At 41.9% G+C, this 18,112-nt stretch overlaps 1 protein-coding gene across 1 annotated transcript in view; it reads right to left on the minus strand.

Annotated features, from left to right (window-relative positions):
- SMCHD1 (structural maintenance of chromosomes flexible hinge domain containing 1) overlaps window positions 1–18,112 on the minus strand; it is a 622,004-nt gene that overhangs the window by 102,159 nt on the left and 501,733 nt on the right. Inside the window, exons 37-39 of the mRNA XM_073631430.1 lie at window positions 5,426–5,578; window positions 2,027–2,162; window positions 183–302 (exon numbers count right to left, since the gene is read on the minus strand). Coding sequence (XP_073487531.1) covers window positions 183–302; window positions 2,027–2,162; window positions 5,426–5,578 — 409 coding nt within the window. The remainder of the gene's footprint in view (window positions 1–182; window positions 303–2,026; window positions 2,163–5,425; window positions 5,579–18,112) is intronic.

An 18,112-nucleotide genomic window follows, 5' to 3' on the forward strand; every position in this document is an offset into this window, starting at 1 on the left:
CAGGTGGCATTGTTGATCAGTACAATAAGAGACTTCTATTGCGAGCTGACCCAGCTCGCAATAAAAGCTTGACAGAGGTTCCATCTCCTCCCCACCAAATCCAAATCTAGGAAAAAAAAGTTTTTCCTTTAGTTATATTTTTATATTACTGTCTGACTTGCAAAAAGTTAGGCTAAACTTACTCTTATATTCCCTGAGAAGTAGATTTGTTGCATCAAACAGGCTTCTATAAGCCTTTACAGACTTGGTCAGCTGGTCCTTCTCTTTAGTAAGCTGTGCCATCTCTTGTTGTTTTTTGAAATCTAGACAAAAATAAGAATGTTATTGAAAAGGTTATAATTTACTTTTGTATAAATCTGTTCAAAAAGTCATTATGGTGCTATTATAACTCATTAATTAGTGTAGCGCTATTAATCCAAATATACAATATTTATTTAGACTATAAAATTAGACTATAAAATTCAAAATCACAGTTCAATAATAGTCATGAAAATATGTGTCCCAATATGAACACACTAAAGTCCTCTGTGCAATTAGCACTTAGTGTGTGTTCAGATTGGGGCTCCACCAGACACAGCAGAACACAGATCGCTGTGCAGGGCTGGCCCTGGTACCATGTGTTCGCTGTGACCAATCACAGCAATTGCATGTCAGTTGTACACAATGGCTTTCATTCATAACCATTAGTGTGATTGATCACAGCGCATCTACACCATGTAATAGCTGTAGCCAATCACAGCTATCGCAGGAGGTGTCTTTTGTAATGCAGGAATCACACCAAAAACTTATGTACACGTTTTTAATGAGTTTCCATTGAAGACTTTGGAGCAAAAAATGCACCAAGCTGCGTGTAAAAAACACCTTTCCAAAAAACGCACTGGTGGAAACGGCATAGATGTGAATGTGACCCATAAGAACTAATGTTAAATAGACTGTAGTGCGTTTCTGCAAATCTGAAAATGCACGGAAGAACGCATAGGTGTGCACCCAGCACCCAAGTATTTTATCTCCCTGGCTCCTTTTTCTGCTGTGCTCAATAAACTCCTCATAAAGCCTTGTCATATTAGGGAGCGATAACTTTTGTGAATTGAGTTCCAAGGTTCCAATTGTTTACTCTAGGAAGGGTAAAATGATATAGGACTAGAGTGCATCAACGCCTTAGCATTTTCTAGTTGTACAGATGCATCAGAAACAACAGCCAAAACCAACAGAATCTTCTTTTCCTGTACCTCATTAGTTCTTTAGACTTATGCAGTAGTAGGGATGAGCAAAGGCACAGCAGGGAGCCCCCTGACCCTAATGATCTTAATGCATGGCAAGGTAAAACTTTTAATGACTCTGGGTACTCTAGTTTATTACCAACCCTTTAAGCGTTGGCATCTGACTGCTTTCCATACACATCTGGGTATAGTAAATGTACAGTATATGCATCTGAGCAGATGAATTTCAACTCAGGATACCTAAATTTCTCTGATCCCATCTTCCCCCCAAAGTTTTTACTGCTAAAATGCATGTATAATGCAGTATAGAGGAATAAAATAACGACAACTCAAAAAAGAACTGTTCATAGAATATCACTTGGGCTAGTTAATATTTATAATTACTTTTATGAATTTCAACAAATTATGTTGATGGATTGGCATCAATACAGTCACACTGAATTAAGGATTACTTCAAGATTTGCCAAAGATTCTAATCCCTACTAATCATAGTTGGAATTAAGCTATCCAACAGATGTACATGTATCAAGAGGTTCAGAGGCATATACTATATGTTAATGCTAATAAAGCAGTGAATCTGACATTCACTGTGGTTAAATCTTCAATGTTTGCCTTTTTTAAATGACACAGTGACTGATTCACCACAAGTGAATGTTTGTTGAAAGACACGATTGCTGCTTTATAAACATGTCCATTGTGTCTAGTCTAGTATACATTTCATTTAAAAAAAAAAAAAAACATATTAAGCAATATTTTACAATTTGTTTAACATCCACACTAAGAAAGCTTGAAAATTTTCACATTACCATTGTAAAACATAAAAGGAAGATAAAACGGTGAAATTTCCCCTGGTACTGGTGCTACTGGATGTAACTCGAGATAGAACTGAACTTGATATTCAGTGCTGTCTCTCCCAGGGCTGTTTTCAGCAAGAACAAGCCCCTGAAATGGATATTAGGAAAAACAAAAAAAAAACAAAAAAGAAAGAAATTAGGTTTATCATCATTAATAATAATAATAATAAAAAACAAAACAAAAATAAAGACTCAATAATAAACTGTTACCAGCTGCGTGTGTAGTATGAAACATTCATGTATCAGTAACATTAAAATGGTTGTAAAAAACATTTAAAATGTTACCTTTTTTCTTAAAGCATGGGTTCTTATGCATTGTTGCAAGGGCCTATTCAGACTTGTCCATTTTCAAGCAGCAAAAAGAGGAATTTTAACTTGCCTGTAAATTCCATATCTTGGAGTACAGTATGACCCCTTTCACACTGGGGCACTTTGCAGTTGCTACAGCGCTAAAAATAGCGCCTGCAAAGCGCCCTGAAAGAGCCGCTCCTGTCTCTTCAGTGTGAAAGCCCGAGGGCTTTCACACTGGAGCAGTGCGCTGGCAGGACGGTAAAAAAAAGTCCTGCTAGCAGCATCTAAAAAAGTCCTGCTGGCAGGACGGTAAAAAAAAGTCCTGCTAGCAGCATCTAAAAAAGTCCTGCTAGCAAACCTTTGGCATATAGAGTCAAAATAAATAATATCAATAAACAGTTTTAAATTGGCATACAAATATATACTTGAAACAAAATCTTTATTTTGTGCAAATAACATGGTGTGGGTGGATTTCTGCCATTTACAGGCGGGGTCAAGTCCCTCCAGACTGTGTATTAGAATAAGAGGGAGGTGAATCAAGATGTAATATCCTACCCCTATTGTGTTTAGCTGGTTAGTGGATATGGAGGAGGAGGGAAGGAGTGGACTGTCATTTACCACTGTGTATACGCACACGTGTGTGACTATAGTTACATGAGCTGCTCGGATGTGATGGGGAGGAAATGCTCAGCATAGAAACTCACTAAAAACTGAGCATGTGCAGAGTTGCCACCGCAGCTGCAAAATCTCTAGCTGAATTAGGGACACGAACAGTGGTGGACATAGAGAGCAGCAGGATCAAACAGTTTTTTTGCAGAAAACAAATCTCATAGTGACTGAGTATGAACAGCACGTAATACATCATTTATTGATAGTTTTTTATGATGTGGGTTTAGTGACACTTTAAGAGAACTTAAGGACCATAAGTCCCGATTGAAGAAAGGCCAGAATGAGAGGCAACCGAGAATTCTCTGGGATTGGTCCACAGCTGGCACTGACTGGAAAATGTTCACACTAGTAATACTTTGAGTAATGTGACAATGAAAGAACCAGAGTTCTGTCCCTCAAAAACTGGGTTTTAAAAACCATGCCATTAAAGCCAGTGACTGAGAAGCAGGATGGAACAGAAGACACTGAGATAGAAGGTTTGGTCTCTGGAAAAAGCCAGAGTTTGTCTCCTAAAAGTTTGAGTATGTCCGTGTACTCCTGGGTAAGTTTGGCGACAATCACTGTTTTTTTTTTCTCTTGATCTACTTTGAGGAGTAGTCGGGGCAAAATTTACACTGGAGAAAAAGTATAAATGAAAAGGAATGGGGCTCAGGGAATCCTCAGAGCATCCAATGCCAGTGCTAGAGGATCCTTGGACCTGGCCACAAACAAGGGTAATGTCTGGAGGCTAGGATGTTCATATGTGGAGTCCCCCATTTCTGGGGGAGATTAAAGACATCAGGATGAATGGGCCCATTCCCCATGGTTCAGGCAGTGACTGCTAAGGTAATCTACTTTCCTACTGTCCACTTCTAGGATGTCAACAGTAGAGAGGGATGGACGATGTTTCTGCTCCCATGAGATGAATAGACTTACTTCTATTAAGGCTGCCTGACTTGTGGTACCCTTGGTGGTTGATACAAGCCACAAGCTGTGGACGGTCTGCAAATCTGACTATCCTTTAGAAGATTTTGGTTGGTTTGGGAGAAGAAAATCATGAGGGGTCGATTTTTTTTAACTCAATTTTGTACCCCAATGAAACCACAGATTTAAGTTGACAGATCTGGGATGTCTGTGACCCAGAGAAAACAAACTAAGAGATGTCCCTCCACAAAGAGTAAGGAGGGTGCCCCTTCATTGTGAAGAGGTTTTGTGGTGGACTTGGTAGGCTTTGTGTTCCATGTCTTGCACCAAAAAGAAGGGGAGAGAATTGACTTGGAAGATGAACCCTGAAAAGAAAGGATGGGGCACTCTTCTATTTGAAGATGTGGCAACACCTGAGAAATGGTGTTTAGGAACCTTCTGTTGTGGAAGAACATAGCAGGTTTCCTCCTGTGACACCTTTGCTGAATTTGTAAAGTGCCTCCACAAATAAACGTCGTCCTTCAAAAAGGCATTGAGGCAATGTTTGCAAACAGCTTTAGCTGTCCAGGCGCTTCGCCATAAGAGTCTACACATATGGGCAGAATAGAAAGCTATTCTTGAAATCTGTGTCATGTCTTGTTATAGGACATCAAAACAGAAGGGTAGGGGTCTTTAGGTTCTGAGTTCTATAGGGATGGACTATGGCCCTCGACCTGTATTGCACTCTTCGGCTAACTACACTTGTTGCACTAAGTGCCAAGGTAAAAGCCCAAGCGGGATCCAGTGCCTCAAGCAACAATATAGGTAATCCCCATAGTGTGAAATCCAGCTCCCAAGGTTATACCAAGTTGCACCAATATGGATGCACTCGAATTTTTGAATTAGAAAATAGTGAGGAGTAGATTTAAGAGTTGATTGTCCAAAGTAAAATAAACTAGTGAAGCAAATAATTCTGATGAGGAAGAAGAGGTCCATCATCTTAGGACACTAGAAAAAAAGCTCTCACAGAGTAGAGGGTAGTGTCATAGGAGTATACATAGGGGGTGTGTCCTGCAAATCTTTGCCAGTGTCCAGTAAGGTACCAGCCTATAACCTAGGGTCTATGAATACTCAGACTGTGTCCTGTACTGTACGATTAAGATATCATGCATGCTGGTGCATGGGCATGCATTTCAAGTAGATATCCTATTGTTTTCTGTGTGGTTGGTTTGCATCAATGTGCTGCGGTTTAGCAAGAAAGGGAAACCCTAGGGGTTCATTCACACCTATGCATGTGTATTACATGCTGCAATACACATGGAATACTCCAGCCTGAATGTTCAATATTCTATGTAATGCCGCCTATATCTTTTATTAGGTCTTCCTGGTTTTTGGAAAATTATTCAACACATTTATAACCAAAAAGTATATTTTTGTATTTCTGCAACAATATCACAACACGTGGCACAACTTACTGCAAAATAACATACAAAAGAAAAGTATACTTACAGGGATGTCAGCAGATCCATTATTAAATGGAAACTCCATGGTGTCAGTATTAGACTCAAACAGTGGCATCTCTTTCTCACCCTTTTCAGAACAAATTATCCTTGCGATGACTTTACCACCTAAATTGGCACCGGCCATATTATTGTGCTTATCCTAATAATAAGAGTAAGACAACACCGTGATAAAGAGACTAAATTAATCTGAACAATGATGTACAATTATATTTATGCAGAGCTTGCAGTAAGTGTAGTAAGATGGCTGTAATGTTTATGCACAGCATACAGGGGATGTAGTAAGATGGCTGTGATGTTTAAGATGTCACAGTGACACTATTTCGGCATGATGAACATGAGGTGCTTCAGCCTCTGATGAAGTCAATTGGATGTAAAACGTAAGGTGGCGTTATCCCTGGGTGACATCATCACACTAGTCAGGAGTCTGTGTATTGGCATACAGAGCTGGAGACAAGCTTGAGCTCAAGCATGAAGTTTTATGTAAGTTTTTTTAATCCATTTTAATCAATATTTTTTGGAAACAGTGAGCACTATGTCTGCTTGTTTTACTGAGGTTTTATTGTGTGAAACAGCATTGAGAGATCTTGTGAATGGAGGACAATATCCTTGGAGATCTTAAAGAGCCAGCACATTTAGAATTTATGTGAGTGTGTTTAATCTGTTACTGATTTTTGGGAGCAACGAGCCCTATATTTTTGTTGACTGAAAGATATCAACCTGGAAGTTCTTAAAGGGCCAGCTGACCTACTATTACTTAGAGGTATTTTGTGTGGTGAGCATAATACCATAAGGCTCGCGACTTGAGAGTTCAAAGTTGCATGACAAGTCAAACCCCATTGACAATGGAATTATTATAATCGGTGCCACTCAACTCGCAGCAACATAGAAAAAGGTTCCTGCACTACTTTGAGGTGACTTGCATTGACTTCTGTTAATGATGTTGCATGCAAGCCACAATTAAGTCGTGCAGGATGGCAGCTGTTGAAGCCGTGTAGATGTGAACCGGCACTAAGTGTGGGTGAAAGGCAAAACACTGCAAACAGCAATGCCCTGTATAAACGATCGGACATTGATCGGACATTCTGACAACAAAATCCATGGATTTTTTCCAACTGATGTTGGCTCAAAATTGTCTTGCATACACCCGGCCGCACAAAGTTGTCGGAATCGATCGCTCTGAACGCGGTGACGTAAAACACGTACGTCGGGACTATAAACGGGGCAGTAGCCAATAGCTTTCCTCTTAATTTATTCTGAGCATGCGTTGCACTTTGAGAGTCGGAATTGTCCACACACAGTCGGAATTTACGCAAATGGATTTTGTTGTCTGTAAATTTTATAGCCTGCTCTCCGAAGGAAAAAGTCAGATGGAGCCCACACACGCTCGGAATTTCCGCCAATGAGCTCCGATCACACATATTCCGTCGGAAAGTCCGACCGTGTGTACAGGGCATAAGAGTGGCTCACGGTGGGAATTGGTGTGTTCACACAGGTTCTTGATGCGAGTATTTTAATCCACTTATTTGATATTTGCTTTTGGAAGCAGTGAACACTGTTTGTCCTTTTTCTTTCTACTGAGAATTTGCGTAGGAGCATCTGAATTAAGATGGAATGATCATAGGGTAGTTCCAGTTGACCTCCTATGATTTAGAGGCTCATACTTGGTTGTGAGCATAATACAAAAAGTGTGAGTGAAGGTGTACAGCATCAAATAATTTCAGAAGATTTTGCACTAAACAGTCATGTGGTTACATAATTTTGTAGAACTAAGTGGACTTTCATTATCAATAGGATTACTTGTTTTAAAAATGTTTTACTACATACATATATTACTGGAATATATTTATAGTGTAATTAACACTGACACTTTGGTATTAATATTTATTTTATACACTGTTTTGGGGTATATTAAGCTCTGCACAGATGTTAATATGGTTATTGTACAATGACACTAAAAGTGTGATTAAAGGTATTCTTTTTTTCCCATTTTGGATTGAGTAATGGAGGGTTAAAACCCCTTTCAGTTTTTTGTTTTGCCATCTGTGTCCCATTGAGATTTCCTTTCATTTCCTGTCCCATACCCAAAGCAGGAAGTGAGAGGGAATCCTGCGGGAAGATTTTTACTCTATTACTGTTCTGGGGTCAACTCGAAATTTGGGATTATTTTTTAATTTTGATGATAATAGTGAATAAGACCAGTAGAGAAGATGAATCTCCCTTACAGGAGTACAGACAGCAGCAGAAAACATGGACAGGTTCTAATCTCTTTATACTTTATTCAAAACAACATGTTTTGCGTGTAGTGACACTTTAAAAAGCTGAACTCCGGAGAAAACAATGGCCCTTGCAATGTCAGAAAACAAACCTCACAGGCAATCTGATGTTATCACATAAAATGCAGGACCAGTAGTCCTGCATTGTTAGTGAGAATTCCAAAGGTCCACCTACAACCCAAAGTGTTAGTGGGAGAAGCAAGGGTCTTTTTTTCCCCTGAATTGAAGATTTAAAGTGATAGTAACCCACAAAAAAAATAAATATCCTGATCCTTTACAGCATAATACACAGCATAGTGAATAAGAGAAGGTGGGGATATTCCCTCTCATTTTTCATTCAATACCACCTACTCGGATCAGCATTTTTCAATTAAAAAGATTTTTAGAAAGCATTGGGGCATTTTAAAAAATGAAAAAATACTAGGTCATTTGCTCCCTGAACAACCCAGGGTCACCTATAGAGGTGCACCCCCATTGAAACTTCAAGTAACCCCAAATATAATTAGACCCCCAGTAAAACCAAGCTTCTTCTGCGATTTCAAGGGCTACTATTGTTGTAGAAAATGTGAAGTTTGTCTAAATAATTGCCTTAAGGAGAGGAAACATACCACTTTTAGTTCTAATGTTACTTGTCGATCGTATGATGTGGAATGCTTTATCACTTGTTCAACTAAGAACGTGGGTGGCACAGTGGTGTAGTGGATAGCACTTTCGCCTAGCAGTAAGACGGGTCGCTGGTTCGAATCCCAACTACGACACTACCTGCCTGGAGTTTGTATGTTCTCCCTGTGCCTGCATGGGTTTCCTCCGGGTACTCCGGCTTCCTCCCACACTCCAAAGACATGCTGGTAGGTTAATTGGATCCTGTCAAAATTGTCCCTAGTATGTATGAATGAGTTAGGGACCTTAGATTGTAAGCTCCTTGAGGGTAGGGACTGATGTGAATGTACAATGTATATGTAAAGCGCTGTGTAAATTGACGGCGCTATATAAGTACCTGAAATAAATAAATATATGATCACTAGCCCTTGCGGCCCACATTATGAGGGCCGCACCATCCAACCATGGGCTCAAGGAGCAACCTAGCAAATATTCGTAAGGGCTTCTTGAACCATAGTTTATCTAAACACTATGCCCTATGCCATGGTAAGAGTCCAAAGGGCACATCTTTTATGGCCATAGACAAGTTTGATCCTCACTGGAGAGGCAGCCATATTAGGAGTGAGATTTCAAAGATGGAGACCTGGTGGATTTTCTGTTTAAAATCTTACAGACCATTTGGTTTGAACATAGAATGGAATGTGAATGCCTTTATTAACAATAGTTGAACCCCCAGACTGCTCTCCCTTTTTTTTATAGATTTTTTATTATCTTTTTATATGTTTTCTGTATGTTGCTTGTATATATTTGATTTCCCTGTTATACCTGTTTTCAACCACAAGATGGCAGCATTACGTCTATTATAGAGGCAGTTTTTTGAATAAACTGTAATTTCTATTAATTACTCTCAATATTTCCAATTTTGGATTTTTTAGCCACTTCCCGCCCGGCCCATAGCAGATTCAGTCATATGACGTCCAGCAAGATAACATGCCGGCGTGCATCGCGGCGATCGGTGGGTCAGTCTGACACACCGCTACACCGATCTTGGTAAAGAGCCTCTGGCGGAGGCTCTTTACCACGTGATCAGCCGTGTCCAATCACGGCTGATCACGATGTCAATAGGAAGAGCCGTTGATTGGCTTTTCCTCACTCGCGTCTGACAGATGCGAGTAGAGGAGAGCCGATCGGCGGCTCTCCTGACAGGGGGGGTCTGCGCTGATTGTTTATCAGCGCAGCCCCCCCTCAGATGACCACACTGGACACCAGGGATTGCCACTAGGACCACCAGGGAAGGGGCAACATGTGGATGGCCAGGTATGTACCCCATGGCCATCCACATGTGCCCAATCAGTGCCCACAAATGGGCACTGATTGGCACCATTATATAGCACTGATGCCCAGCAATGCCACCCTTAGGGGCATCAGTGCCATCCATCAGCGTCCATCAGTGCCACCTGTCAGTGCCCATCCGTGCCCACCTATCAGTGCCCATCAATAAGTACCCATCAGTGCCACCCATAAGTACCCATCAATGCCACCTACAAATGCCCATCAGTGCCGCCTATGAGTGCCCATCGGTGCCACCTATGAGTGCCAATCGGTGCCACCTATGAGTGCCCATCAGTGCCGCATACCAGTGCCCATCGGTGCCACCTATCAGTGCCCATCAGTGCCACCTCATTGGTGCCCATCAGTGCCGCCATATCAGTGCAGCCATATCAGTGCCCGTCATTGAAGAAGAAAATGTACTTATTTCCAAAATTTTTTAACAGAAAAAGAAAAACTTGTTTTGTTTCAAAATTTTCGGTCTTTTTTTATTTGTTGCGCAAAAAAGAAAAACCGGAGAGGTGATCAAATACCACCAAAAGAAAGCTCTATTTGTGGGAACAAAATGATAAAAAAAAATGTTTGGGTACAGTGTTGTATGACCGTGCAATTGTCATTCAAATTGCGACAGCGCTGAAAGCTGAAAATTGGCCTGGGCGGGAAGGTGTCTAAGTGCCTGGTATTGAAGTGGTTAAGTATTCTTAATTTTTTTCGTTTTATTATTATTCTTGTTTCCAATCTGGCCTGGGTTTGTTTTCCTTCCCCTCTCAGAGATTATATGGATACATCTATAGTGTTTCCTATCTAGTCTCCCTAAATATGGCCGCCATGGGTGTTTCTAGCCATGTATTTTGAGACCTGGATGTAAACATCCGGTCATCTGTGGTTCCGCTTCCTGTGGATGGAAGAGAGGCTTGGAACACAGGGAATGGACGTGTTTGCTTCCGCTCTTCCTCCTATATACACTATACTATAATTCAGTATAAACTCTAGCCACGCCCCTGACGGCGTTCGATTGGAAGAAACGCCGCATTGGGAGGAGTTCTGAAGTCACTAAATGCTGCTTATACAGACTGCTGTCTTTTATATGCTCGTTTTTATCTGATGAAATGTGAGTACCCTGGATTTTTCTCTCAATAAATATGACCCTGGTTTTATAATACTACACCATGAGAAGTTCCTTCTTTTATATTTTATACATGCACCTCTGATTATTTGGTGGAACTACAAGACCCAGACATCTGTGATCTCCATTAATGGTTTCGTGGCTCTGTGGATTTATCATGCCTGTTTGAACACCCGTGATTAAGTGGTCTATTCTTTTTGGTAAGAGGCCTGGTGTGTTGATGTTTGGTGGATGAGAAGTCTGTATTCACCTAATTTGTATTTCTGTCTACACTGTGGGTGATTCCAGCATTTTCTCCTGAACAAGGACTTTATTTCAAAGATTATGGACTTTTTATTTGCAATACTACATTTATAGCGCTGCATATCATTATATTTTTCACACAGCATAGTGCTTGTGCTGTGTCATTTGTGTCTCTCTAAGCTATAAAAAAACCTGGTTGATCCTACCAGTTCCTGTGTCCCGTCTGCTGACCACAGTAATTATAGCTGCTGAGCTCTGATTACCGTGGTCAGTTTACATGCGTCTGTCATCCGCTGCTCTCCTCTCACCCTCCCCGTCTGTCAGCTTGGAGTCTGTGTGTGAGCCGTCCCCTCCCCCCCGGCTGCTATAGCTCTTGAAATTACTTGTGATAAATGGTGCAATCCCCTCTCTTACATTATGATCAAACGTGCAGCATGTGTGTTTTAAAAATTATTTGAAATACCCTATTTACAGTGACAGCTCACGTGACCTCCCGTTGCTCTCCTAGCGGCTGACGTCAGCAGGGAAACAGCCCTTCCCACTGTAGTTCTCAGATCAAGGAGGGAGAGCGCCGGCAGGTCACCTGAGTGTCCCACGGCACTGTAAAAAAAGGCATTTTGCTGAATCATTTAAAAAAAAAAAAACACACATACAGCATATTTGATTATAATGTAAGGGAGGAGGTTACATGATTTAACTTAGATGCTTAACAAACCCTTTAAGAATTTAAAACTGAGACACTTTGCAAATATTTGCTGTTCATGTGACTTTCAAACTTCAGTGAAGTCAGACAACACCATCATAATGGGTAGTGTGACAACAACCACATCCCAGCAGATGATTGCAGTCTCATTTGCTAATGTTTCATATGAAATATGTTTATTATATAAAAGCTGAATTTTAACTATTGGTCAATCTGGGATAATGACACAAAGTCAAAATAGCGGCGCTAAATGTTTGTGCACAAGGAGTATTAAATCCGCTAAAGTGACATGTGACTCACAATTTACAAATGAGAATATAACTGACGTGCTAAAATATAATAAATGCTATAGCACTAAATTGACAAATAGCACTAAACACCTTGTGACAAGTGAAGTGATATGATGTAGCTAGTGAAGCTACAAAAAAAAAAAAATTTTTCCAAAATATAAAAAATAAAGTCCATAAAATATTGAAGAGGATCTATAGTCGATGTGAAGATCTCTTAACCACTTGCCGACCGCCGCACGACTATATATGTCGGCAGAATGGCACGGGCAGGCAAAAGGACTTACAGGTACGTCCTTGCCTGCCCGCGGGTGGGGGGTCCGATCGGACCCCCCCCCCGGTGCCTGCGGCGGTCGGCAAATCTCCCACGGCGATCGGTGGTGAGGGGGAGGCCATCCATTCGTGGCCCCCCCCTCGCGATCGCTCCCAGCCAATGGGATCATTTCCCTGCCTCTGTATTGTACACAGAGGAAGAGGAAATGATGTCATCTCTCCTCGGCTCGGTATTTTCCGTTCCGGGCCGAGGAGAGAAGACTGCAATGTGAGTGCACCAACACACACACACACAGTAGAACATGCCAGGCACACAAAACACCCCGATCCCCCCCCCCGATCGCCCCCCCAATCACCCCCCCCCCCCCGTCACAAACTGACACCAAGCTGTTTTTTTTTTTTTCTGATTACTGTATTGGTGTCAGTTTGTGACAGTTACAGTGTTAGGGCAGTGAGTGTTATGCCCCCTTTAGGTCTAGGATACCCCCCTAATAAAGTTTTAACCCCTTGATCACCCCCTGTCACCAGTGTCGCTAAGCGATCATTTTTCTGATCGCTGTATTAGTGTCGCTGGTGACGCTAGTTAGTGAGGTAAATATTTAGGTTCGCCGTCAGCGTTTTATAGCGACAGGGACCCCCATATACTACCGAATAAATGTTTTAACCCCTTGATTGCCCCCTAGTTAACCCTTTCACCACTGATCACTGTATAACCGTTACGGGTGACGCTGGTTAGTTTGTTTATTTTTTATAGTGTCAGGGCACCCGCCGTTTATTACCGAATAAAGATTTAGCCCCCTGATCGCCCGGCGGTGATATGCGTCGCCCCAGGCAGCGTCAGATTAGCGCCAGTACCGCTAACACCCACGCACGCAGCATACGCCTCCCTTAGTGGTATAGTATCTGAACGGATCAATATCTGATCCGATCAGATCTATACTAGCGTCCCCAGCAGTTTAGGGTTCCCAAAAACGCAGTGTTAGCGGGATCAGCCCAGATACCTGCTAGCACCTGCATTTTGCCCCTCCGCCCGGCTCGGCCCAGCCCACCCAAGTGCAGTATCGATCGATCACTGTCACTTACAAAACACTAAACGCATAACTGCAGCGTTCGCAGAGTCAGGCCTGATCCCTGCGATCGCTAACAGTTTTTTTGGTAGCGTTTCGGTGAAATGGCAAGCACCAGCCCCAGGCAGCGTCAGGTTAGTGCCAGTAGCGCTAACACCCACGCACCGTACACCTCCCTTAGTGGTATAGTATCTGAACGCATCAATATCTGATCCGATCAGATCTATACTAGCGTCCCCAGCAGTTTAGGATTCCCAAAAACGCAGTGTTAGCGGGATCAGCCCAGATACCTGCTAGCACCTGCGTTTTGCCCCTTCGCCCGGCCCAGCCCAGCCCACCCAAGTGCAGTATCGATCGATCACTGTCACTTACAAAACACTAAACGCATAACTGCAGCGTTCGCAGAGTCAGGCCTGATCCCTGCAATCGCTAACAGTTTTTTTGGTAGCGTTTTGGTGAACTGGCAAGCACCAGCCCCAGGCAGCGTCAGGTTAGTGCCAGTAGCGCTAACACCCACGCACGCACCGTACACCTCCCTTAGTGGTATAGTATCTGAACTGATCAATATCTGATCTGATCCGATCAGATCTATACTGGCGTCCCCAGCAGTTTAGGGTTCCCAAAAACGCAGTGTTAGTGGGATCAGCCCAGATACCTGCTAGCACCTGCGTTTTGCCCCTCCGCCCGGCCCAGCCCAGCCCACCCAAGTGCAGTATCGATCGATCACTGTCACTTACAAAACACTAAACGCATAACTGCAGCGTTCGCAGAGTCAGGCCTGATCCCTGCGATCGTTAACAGTTTTTTTGGTAGCGTTTTGGTGAACTGGCAAGCGCCAGCGGCCTAGTACACCCCGGTCGTAGTCAAACCAGCACTGCAGTAACACTTGGTGACGTGGCGAGTCCCATAAGTGCAGTTCAAGCTGGTGAGGTGGCAAGCACAAATAGTGTCCCGCTGCCACCAAGAAGACAAACACAGGCCCGTCGTGCCCATAATGCCCTTCCTGCTGCATTCGCCAATCCTAATTGGGAACCCACCACTTCTGCAGCGCCCGTACTTCCCCCATTCACATCCCCAACCAAATGCAGTCGGCTGCATGAGAGGCATTTTTATGTCCTCCCGAGTACCCCTACCCAACGAACCCCCCCAAAAAAGATGTTGTGTCTGCAGCAAACGCGGATATAGGCATGACACCTGCTATTATTGTCCCTCCTGTCCTGACAATCCTGGTCTTTGCATTGGTGAATGTTTTGAACGCTACCATTCACTAGTTGAGTATTAGCGTAGGGTACAGCATTGCACAGACTAGGCACACTTTCACAGGGTCTCCCAAGATGCCATCGCATTTTGAGAGACCCGAACCTGGAACCGGTTACAGTTATAAAAGTTACAGTTACAAAAAAAGTGTAAAAAAAAAAAAAAAACACAAACAAAAATATAAAATAAAAAATAATAGTTGTCGTTTTATTGTTCTCTCTCTATTCTCTCTCTCTCTATTCTTCTGCTCTTTTTTACTGTATTCTATTCTGCAATGTTTTATTGTTATTATGTTTTATCATGTTTGCTTTTCAGGTATGCAATTTTTTATACTTTACCGTTTACTGTGCTTTATTGTTAACCATTTTTTTGTCTTCAGGTACAGCATTCACGACTTTGAGTGGTTATACCAGAATGATGCTTGCAGGTTTACGTATCATCTTGGTATCATTCTTTTCAGCCAGCGGTCGGCTTTCATGTAAAAGCAATCCTAGCGGCTAATTAGCCTCTAGACTGCTTTTACAAGCAGTGGGAGAGAATGCCCCCCCCCCCCACCGTCTTCCGTGTTTTTCTCTGGCTCTCCTGTCTCAACAGGGAACCTGAGAATGCAGCCGGTGATTCAGCCAGCTGACCATAGAGCTGATCAGAGACCAGAGTCGCTCCAAACATCTCTATGGCCTAAGAAACCGGAAGCTACGAGCATTTTATGACTTAGATTTCGCCGGATGTAAATAGCGCCATTGGGAAATTGGGGAAGCATTTTATCACACCGATTTTGGTGTGGTCAGATGCTTTGAGGGCAGAGGAGAAATCTAGGGTCTAATAGACCCCAATTTTTTCAAAAAAGAGTACCTGTCACTACCTATTGCTATCATAGGGGATATTTACATTCCCTGAGATAACAATAAAAATGATTAAAAAAAAAAAAAAAATGAAAGGAACAGTTTTAAAATAAGATAAAAAAGCAAAAAAATAATAAAGAAAAAAAAAAAAAAAAAAAAAAAAAAAAAAAGCACCCCTGTCCCCCCTGCTCTCGCGCTAAGGCGAACGCAAGCGTCAGTCTGGCGTCAAATGTAAACAGCAATTGCACCATGCATGTGAGGTATCACCGCGACGGTCAGATCGAGGGCAGTAATTTTAGCAGTAGACCTCCTCTGTAAATCTAAAGTAGTAACCTGTAAAGGCTTTTAAAGGCTTTTAAAAATGTATTTATTTTGGTGCCACTGCACGTTTGTGCGCAATTGTAAAGCATGTCATGTTTGGTATCCATGTACTCGGCCTAAGATCATCTTTTTTATTTCATCAAACATTTGGGCAATATAGTGTGTTTTAGTGCATTAAAATGTAAAAAAGTGTGTTTTTTCCCCCAAAAAATGCGCTTGAAAATCGCTGCGCAAATACTGTGTGAAAAAAAAAAATTAAACACCCACCATTTTAATCTGTAGGGCATTTGCTTTAAAAATATATATAATGTGTGGGGGTTCAAAGTAATTTTCTTGCAAAAAAAAATAATTTTTTCATGTAATCAAAAAGTGTCAGAAAGGGCTTTGTCTTCAAGTGGTTAGAAGAGTGGGTGATGTGTGACATAAGCTTCTAAATGTTGTGCATAAAATGCCAGGACAGTTCAAACCCCCCCCCCAAATGACCCCATTTTGGAAAGTAGACACCCCAAGCTATTTGCTGAGAGGCATGTCGAGTCCATGGAATATTTTATATTGTGACAAAAGTTGCGGGAAAGAGACAAATTTTTTTTTTTTTTTTTGCACAAAGTTGTCACTAAATGATATATTGCTCAAACATGCCATGGGAATATGTGAAATTACACCCCAAAATACATTCTGTTGCTTCTCCTGAGTACGGGGATACCACATGTGTGAGACTTTTTGGGAGCCTAGCCGCGTATGGGACCCCGAAAACCAAGCACCGCCTTCAGGCTTTCTAAGGGCGTAAATTTTTGATTTCACTCTTCACTGCCTAGCACAGTCTCGGAGGCCATGGAATGCCCAGGTGGCACAAAACCCCCCCAAATGACCCCATTTTGGAAAGTAGACACCCAAAGCTATTTGCTGAGCGGTATAGTGAGTATTTTGCAGACCTCACTTTTTGTCACAAAGTTTTGAAAATTAAAAAAAGAAAAAAAAAATTTTTTTTTTTGTCTTTCTTCATTTTCAAAAACAAACGAGAGCTGCAAAATACTCACCATGCCTCTCAGAAAATAGCTTGGGGTGTCTACTTTCCAAAATGGGGTCATTTGGGGGGGGGGGGGTTTGTGCCACCTGGGCATTCCATGACCTCCGAAACTGTGATAGGCAGTGAAGAGTGAAATCAAAAATGTACACCCTTAGAAATCCTGAAGGCGGTGATTGGTTTTCGGGGTCCCGTACGCGGCTAGGCTCCTAAAAAGTCCCACACATGTGGTATCCCCGTACTCAAGAGAAGCAGCAGAATGTATTTTGGGGTGCAATTCCACATATGCCCATGACCTGTGTGAGCAATATATCATTTAGTGACAACTTTGTGCAAAAAAAAAAAAAAAATAAAAAATAAATTGTCACTTTCCCGCAACTTGTGTCAAAATATAAAATATTCCATGGACTCAACATGCCTCTCAGCAAATAGCTTGGGGTGTCTACTTTCCAAAATGGGGTCATTTGGGGGGGGGGGTTTGTGCCATCTGGGCATTTTATGGCCTTCAAAACTGTGATAGGTAGTGAGGAGTAAAATCAAAAATGTACGCCCTTAGAAATCCTGAAGGCAGTGATTGGTTTTCGGGGCCCCGTATGCGGCTAGGCTCCCAAAAAGTCCCACACATGTGGTATCCCCATACTCAGGAGAAGCAGCTAAATGTATTTTGGGGTGCAATTCCACATATGCCCATGGCCTGTGTGAGCAATATATCATTTAGTGACAACTTTTTGTAATTTTTTTTTTTTTTTTGTCATTATTCAATCACTTGGGACAAAAAAAATGAATATTCAATGGGCTCAAAAAGCCTCTAAGCAATTTCCTTGGGGTGTCTACTTTCCAAAATGGGGTCATTTGTGGGGGTTTTGTACTGCCCTGCCATTTTAGCACCTCAAGAAACGACATAGGCAGTCATAAATTAAAGGCTGTGTAAATTCCAGAAAATGTACCCTAGTTTGTAGGCGCTATAACTTTTGCGCAAATCAATAAATATACACTTATTGACATTTTTTTTACCAAAGACATGTGGCCAAATACATTTTGGCCTAAATGTATGACTAAAATTGAGTTTATTGGATTTTTTTTAGAACAAAAAGTAGAAAATATCATTTTTTTTCAAAATTTTCGGTCTTTTTCCGTGTATAGCGCAAAAAATAAAAACGGCAGAGGTGATCAAATACCATCAAAAGAAAGCTCTATTTGTGGGAAGAAAAGGACGCAAATTTTGTTTGGTTACAGCATTGCATGACCGCGCAATTAGCAGTTAAAGCATCGCAGTGCCAAATTGTAAAAAGTGCTCTGGTCAGGAAGGGGGTAAATCCTTCCGGGGC

Source organism: Aquarana catesbeiana, linkage group LG05 (assembly GCF_042186555.1).
Source record: "Aquarana catesbeiana isolate 2022-GZ linkage group LG05, ASM4218655v1, whole genome shotgun sequence".
NCBI lineage: Eukaryota > Metazoa > Chordata > Amphibia > Anura > Ranidae > Aquarana > Aquarana catesbeiana.